General features: G+C 40.7%; 1 protein-coding gene across 1 annotated transcript; it reads right to left on the bottom strand.

Annotated features, from left to right (window-relative positions):
- Positions 1-963: 963 nt before the first annotated feature.
- Positions 964-2,338, bottom strand: map1lc3cl (microtubule-associated protein 1 light chain 3 gamma, like). Its single transcript, XM_057850715.1, has 4 exons — positions 1,935-2,338; positions 1,728-1,783; positions 1,551-1,657; positions 964-1,481 (listed from the first exon to the last, which is right to left on the bottom strand). Exons 1-4 carry the CDS (start codon positions 1,993-1,995, stop codon positions 1,292-1,294), a joined length of 414 nt encoding a protein of 137 aa, XP_057706698.1. The 5' UTR covers positions 1,996-2,338; the 3' UTR covers positions 964-1,291.
- Positions 2,339-6,863: the final 4,525 nt, after the last annotated feature.

The raw sequence follows: 6,863 nt of genomic DNA on the forward strand, positions 1-6,863 counted from the left end.
TTTTACAGCGGCATCATACGACCAAATGAACCACCGCGAAGCTTTGAACTAATTGGCTGCAAAGCTTCATTGCTTCAAGAAGCTTATTCTGGCCATCACTGCTCCTTTGGGGGAGACAGATAACCTCTGCTGCCACCTGCTGTCAATACTGTTGTTGTCCAACATGCTTCTTCGCATGCATTGCAGCACCACAGATGCAAATAACAATCAAAATTCATGTTTTGTGCTAATTATTTCTTCAGTTACTGTTCCAGTTGTTTAATTAGGTGATAGTTATGGTATTTGCTAACACTTTATTTGACAATGGCACTGTCATAAGAACATCATATTTATGACATGACACTGCCATAAGCATTAATGAATTCTTATGAAAGATGTCATTTTGTGTCATCCGGCAAATTATCTCACTTTTGAATGGATGTAAAAGATCCGAGCTGGACATAAATGGAGTTAGTGACATAAATTTCCAGATGACACTTAATAACATCTGTCATAAGCATTCAGTAATGCCCATGATAGTGCCATGTCATAATTATGACAGTCTTATGACACCGCTGTCAAATGTAGTGTTACCTATTAACCCAAATAAATCAACAAATAAACTGCACTGGACTATAAAGCAGTGGATTCAAAATGAAGGAAAAAAGTAGCAGGTTATAGTCTGAAAATTACGGTACTCATAGTAAGTGGAATAATTTGACTCATGAATCTGTTATGAGTCTTTAACACTCAAAAAAAGTTTCTCGAAAAATAATCTGATTAAGACGTTATAAATTTGCAGTACATATCTGGAGGTAGTATAAAGCAAAAATTACACCAAGATAATGTATTAAAAGGACGTTTATTTCTTCTTGAAAACCGAACCACGTCACAGTGCCTCAGAAGTCCTTATGACAAGAAGTCTGGGACGAGAATTCACATTGTCGGAAAGGTGATGCGGGGGAGGAGGAATAAGTGCTACGAGGGAGTAATTAGCAGCATAACTCTGAGCCCGTTTATACATCGTGAAGGCTCCAGTGCTACCAGTAGCACATACACCAGTTTGTCTGCATTGCACTTCTCCTGTAAGATGTCAATGAGACCCAACTATGGACATTTATCTTTCTGTAACTGTACACTATAATCTTTGATCAAGGGGTATCTTCAGTCTTGATGTTTTCCTGGATGAACAGAGATCCAGCATTAAGTTGAATCGCCCCATGACACAAGGTGTGTCTCATTTACACCTCATGAAGCAGCTCTCTCGTCCGGGCGTGTTTCAAATGTCCAAAAATGGGCCTCCTGAAGTAGCTCAGCACGGCGGCCGTCCTGCCGGTCGGGGCGCTCCAAACATTTCTTGTGAGGCGTACGTGATGTAGAGGAAGCCGTCGGGATCTCTGTAGTGGGAGTAAACCTCCCCCATGCTTGAGGACATGCAGGACATGCTTTTCTCGGCCACAAGCAGGAAGAGCGCTTGGGTCGATTCCAGGTCGATCTTGTTCCTGAGAAGAAAGTGAGGAAGAGCTCAAACGAGGAAGCTGCATGGAAATTTTAAGGAGAGATTGTTTTACCTGAGCAGGCAGAGGAATTGACCCAAGGTGAGCTCAAAGGGAACCAAAAATTTTGTCTTGTCCAGCAGGGGGAGAGTCTTTTCACGGATGTAGCGTTCCACGATAACCTTGAAGGCAAAACGCTCATCAGCTGACAAATGAGGAGTTCAAGAAGTGTCAAGACAAGAAGCAACTCACCGGTAATTTGTTGGGGAATTTGGAACGAATGCTGCACACTTCGTCTTTTCTTGTTTCTAAGGGAAACAACAGTTTTATTTTCCAGTTACTTTCACATCAGCTGGTGTAAGAAGTGAAGAAAAACAACCAGCTGTCAGCACAGTTACATAAGAATTACTTAGGAACACACGAAAATGCAAGCAACTGCATCCATTTTCCATCACTCACCCAAGCACTTCCTCTGCTTAAAGGGCATCATCATCTCCATGGATTTCTCAAAGGGCGCCATCTTGGTTGTTTGCTTGGGGTGGTTTGCCGGAGATGTTGCGGTGCTCGTTGGCTTGTGGCTGACGTCCCCTCAGGTGGAAGTTTGCAAACCCCGACGAGAGACGCTCGTCGGCGGTGCTTTATAGTCCTACGAGAAAAAGGGCCTGGTCCCTGGCTGTGGCTTCACACGTACTGGTTACCTGACTTAGCATTCTCACAGTTATGTGGGCTGTCAGGAGTGGGACACAAAGGCCAGGAAAAGGAATGCAAATGAGCTCACACACACACGGTAACTCCTGGTACCATCTTTATCATTTGATCGCCCCAGTCTGACAATCTGACCTTATTGTCTAATAGCCTGGCTGAACATTTAATAATCTCTCAAAGGGCACATCCATTATTGGAGTGCTGTTTGCATAACACTGGAAGAGCAAAGACAACATTAGTGTCAGCAGAGTACTTGTAATAGGGGTGAAAACTCATCTGTCAGTCAAACTACGGCTCGTGGGCTATTTACGTCCCACTGCCCAGTTTTTATTGGCACGCAGCAAATTATGAAAATACCGTCAAATATAGACAGCACAAGAACGTTGAGTTCAGTCGACACTCTGTTGCACTTCTTAGCTTAAACACAACATGGAGTTAGTCACTTAAACAGAGCAACTGGACAGGAGATTTGTTTCAGTGTATCATTTGTTCATTCCATATGTTTTAGAATCCAACATTGGAAAACAGGTAACGCGTTATTTCATTTCGTTTAAAATAAAAAATCGGAAAATTGATCCCTCGTTTTTTTTGCGATTAATATGGACCACAACCCGCCGCGATAAGTAAAAATTCACGAAATAGCAATCCCACCCAAAGAAAAAAAAATTTGGGGGGGGGGGTTTGCATGTTCAATGTATGGATTTGAGGAAGAAGTTTGTTTTCCCGGAGGATGTGGAAGTGACCTCTCTCTGGTCAGACACGGTCCTGTTGTTCAGAAGCACAAAGACCATTATAGTGGTTTGGGGCAGGGGCGGCACAACAAGTTGATGACCCCGAAATGCAGTGTCAGCAATAAAATTAACTTACAAGAATATTTATAATAACTTGAAAACGAGCGTTTTTTTTGTTTCCTATCATTCTTGAGGAGCATTCTAAATCAGGCTGCTTAGGACAGCTATACTTTTCGCCAAGATCGTCATCCATTGAATATGGTACGCTCGCCGGTGTCGTGCCAATGTAGTTACCCCCGTCAAAAATTGTATCCCCTGGGCGGAGCCACTGCAATGCACTGATTTGCTTGATTTCCGTGTTTTGGTAATGTAGTTATCTATGAGGTTTTAAAATATGGCCCATCCATTAAAAAGAAAAAAAAAAAAAAACTTTTTATGTCGTATAACGTAACACACGTACTGAACATAAAAAAGGCAATGTTTTACTGTTTTACTCGTGTTTTACTCAATAGCTGTTATTACTGTAATTCAAGTCCTGTATGGAGTTTCTCCAGTTTAATAAACGTCAATGTCCAAAATATATAGCCTAAATATGGTTCTTTTCTAGCTTCAATTAATTGTTTAAGTCAACATAACTCATTACTTGTGTGTGTGTGTGTGTGTGTGTGTGTGTGCGTGTGTGTGTGTGTGTGCGCTCCCTCGGCCATAGGATACAATTTTTGATGGGGGTAACTACATTGGCAAGACACCGTCTTTAGTAAGGCAAATTGATTTCAATCCTGGTTCTTGCTCAGTAGTTGTTGTCGCTTTTGAAAGCTTAGGTTTGAAAAAAATACGTATATCCATCTTGCCTCTTCATTCCTCGGGTTGTTTTGGTTAAGCAAAGCAAATGACCGTCTATGGTGCTAGTCACATGATCTGTGCGAAAAATTATTTTGACCCATTATAAAAATATCTTTTTTTTTTTGTTCATTTCATTCATTTTTGTTTTTTTTTGTTTTTGTTTTATTGCTTCATAACTTTTATAGAAAATATTTTACCGGAAAACTCGATTTTAAAATCATATGTAGGAAAGTCAATTACATGCAATTACACTTTTCGGCCACCGGGGGGAGGCCCAGCCCCCCCCTAAAACTCCGCTTATTTGCTGAGTTTAGTTCAAGATGGCTTTGGCTTAGGAGAGCCCACACCTGGAACCCTTCCGCAGGTGAAGCCTAACCAGTCTTTGCTGCCCCACTCAGGCGAAACACCTAAAACCCTGAGACGCCTGCTGATGATGTGGAAGGGTTCCAGAGGAATGGAAGCTCACAAGGATCACCACCACAGACAGCAATCCGCATTACCATTTTCAGTGTAGTTCCAGCAGTTGAAGCTTGTGGCAAAGCATCTTCAATGTTTTCTTCACCTTATTTATTAAGAATTAGCATTGGAAAGAAATACATAGAAGACATGTTTTTTCATTTTTATCCCCAAAGTATAATTTAAAAAAAACTTATGTACGGTATATATGTATATACAGTATATATATTAATTACATGGTTTTGAAGCACTTCAAATGTAATAATTATGATAAGTTTTACACATGTTACTGTCAAACCAAATTATTTTTAAACAAGAATTAAGTAGAAAAATGCTAGTCTTTATTAAATGCTTCATTGAGTGAGTCCTTTCAAATCCGCTCAAGCCGCTCACTTACACACAATGAGTTGCCACAGCAACTCTTTGACAAGTTAAACGATGATAGACGCATGCGGCATTTTGAAGTTCGTGTCTCTGACAAGATCAAATCCAAACAGCTGTCAATCATCGTTAACTTTAATAAGCAACTCCAGTGCACTGCCTGACGAACAAAGAGCAGGGAGAGGGAGGGACGGAGGGAGAGTGAGACTACGCGATGGGCTCAGGACAGCTCATCTGTATTTATTTTTTTTTAATTGAAAAAAAAAAATCCGCGATGGACAGAGGGCGCAAAGTTTGCAGTGCGAAATACAAGGTATCACTGTAAGTCTGTTTTCCGATTTTGGATTCTAAAAAAGATATGAAATGAATGAATGATACACTGATACATTTGCTCAGGGGTCAAAACCTGACATAATGTGGAATTCAATGTCGGAAACTAGAATTTCAGTATTTTGTTTTATATAAATAAATGTATATGAAAAGAAATAATCCCAATATGATCAGCTGAGCGGTCTTGGTTATGATTTTGACTTTTGTAGCAGTTGCTGGACATTTTCTCTTTGTTCTGCATTGTTCCAGTAGCGTACATATTAATCCATGTACTTTCAAATACCTAATACCTCTGGTCCTTTTGGTTGCCTTTAGCCCTTATCGCATTGTCTGCTATTGACAGTTACAGACATGAAATCCATTTCACTTGGGTAGGATGGCATTGAGTGATCAGGTTTCACTGCCATTGAAGGCGATAAAAATCCAATCCAATTTGATTCCCGGTCAAAATGGATTGGACGTGCATCAGTGTTGTTTTTGGCAGCCCTTTTAATTTTCGCCTTAGTCTTTTTGACGATAAGTCATATTAGCCTAATAGTCATATTTTAGTCATCCCAAAAGTGTTTGTTTTAGTCAACGTTTAATAAAAATATTTTCTTTTGTGAAATTAAAACATTTTACTCCAACAATAAATAAAGGTATCCAACTATTTTGCATGAACACTGACAGACAAGCACATATTGTAGTGTCTACAATGACTCACCGGCTTGGTGGTAGTACACACGCAGCAGGAAAACAGTACATTATTTTCAATTCAGGTAATTATACACACCTGGACGCCTCAAACTGTATGTAAAAAAAGTTGTCCGAGAGTTTAAGAGGACGCTCGCTGTGAGCATTCGCCAAATACGAATGCTATGCTAATGCTACGAGTTACATTTAGTATGTGATGATTACTCAGCACAGACCTTTGAAGACTGAAGTGACATTGCCTATTCTCTCTGGCAAAGATAAGAAAAATCCTACCGTGTATGCAAGCCTTGAGGCTGGAGGACACTGCACTGGTAAGTTACGGCGGATGCAGCAGGTCACAAGAGTGACACAAACAGACACTGCTACGATGTAGGCTAACAACACATAAGATGTAAGACATTGTGAACATGTGACGAAAACCATTGCGCATTTTCGTCCTGATCTCGTCTCGTCAGAGAAAAAACTAGCAGTAGGCTTGTTTTGTTTTAGTCTCCCGAAACACGTTATTAGATCATCGTCTCGTCATAGTCATGAAAGAAGTGTTATTTGACAATTTTTTTCGTTGTCATCATCGTTGACGAAAACAACACTGATGTCCATCTCTGTCAATGGCAGAGATGATAAGTTAATACTTAAAAATAAAAAAGTTATTTTTAAAGTGCCTGTACGTCATAAAAAATCTTAAATAGCATTATTATTGGAAGGAAAATCATATTTTGAGATGATTTGATGATATACAACAATTTGCCAAAGTGCAGATGATGAGAAATAAGTCTTTTAATCTGCCGTTTAGCCCCACCTGTCATTATCGCGCTCTGACGCCTCCATCTGGATGATGACGTCAGCAAAGTAGTGATTTCAGAATTCAGCCCAATGGAGAAGGAAGTGTTTTTCAGCAATTCTGGTTCAAGTGTGGATCTTTCAAGTGACATTGTCGATCCAGAGGAAGCCTGTGGCATACAGCATATAGGGCTGAGAGGGGTGGAAGTCGCTACAAAATTGAGAACTTCAGGCGAGAGCGCATGGCTGCCCGAGCACAGGCACTCATCGGCCGACGACCATGGTGTGCAGGAAGCCGCCAGTCGTCGGCCACTCCCGCCTTTTCGGTGGACAGGGAGCATTGTCACCCACAAAATACAAGCCACCTCGTTATTAAAACATGTGCCATGATCCCAGAATTTGACATAATATAAACCACGTGGCTTACTCACTTCGTCCGTCCAATGGTGCCACATTTGTTCGACTTGTT

This window comes from Corythoichthys intestinalis, chromosome 11, assembly GCF_030265065.1.
Source record: "Corythoichthys intestinalis isolate RoL2023-P3 chromosome 11, ASM3026506v1, whole genome shotgun sequence".
Taxonomy (NCBI): Eukaryota; Metazoa; Chordata; class Actinopteri; order Syngnathiformes; family Syngnathidae; genus Corythoichthys; species Corythoichthys intestinalis.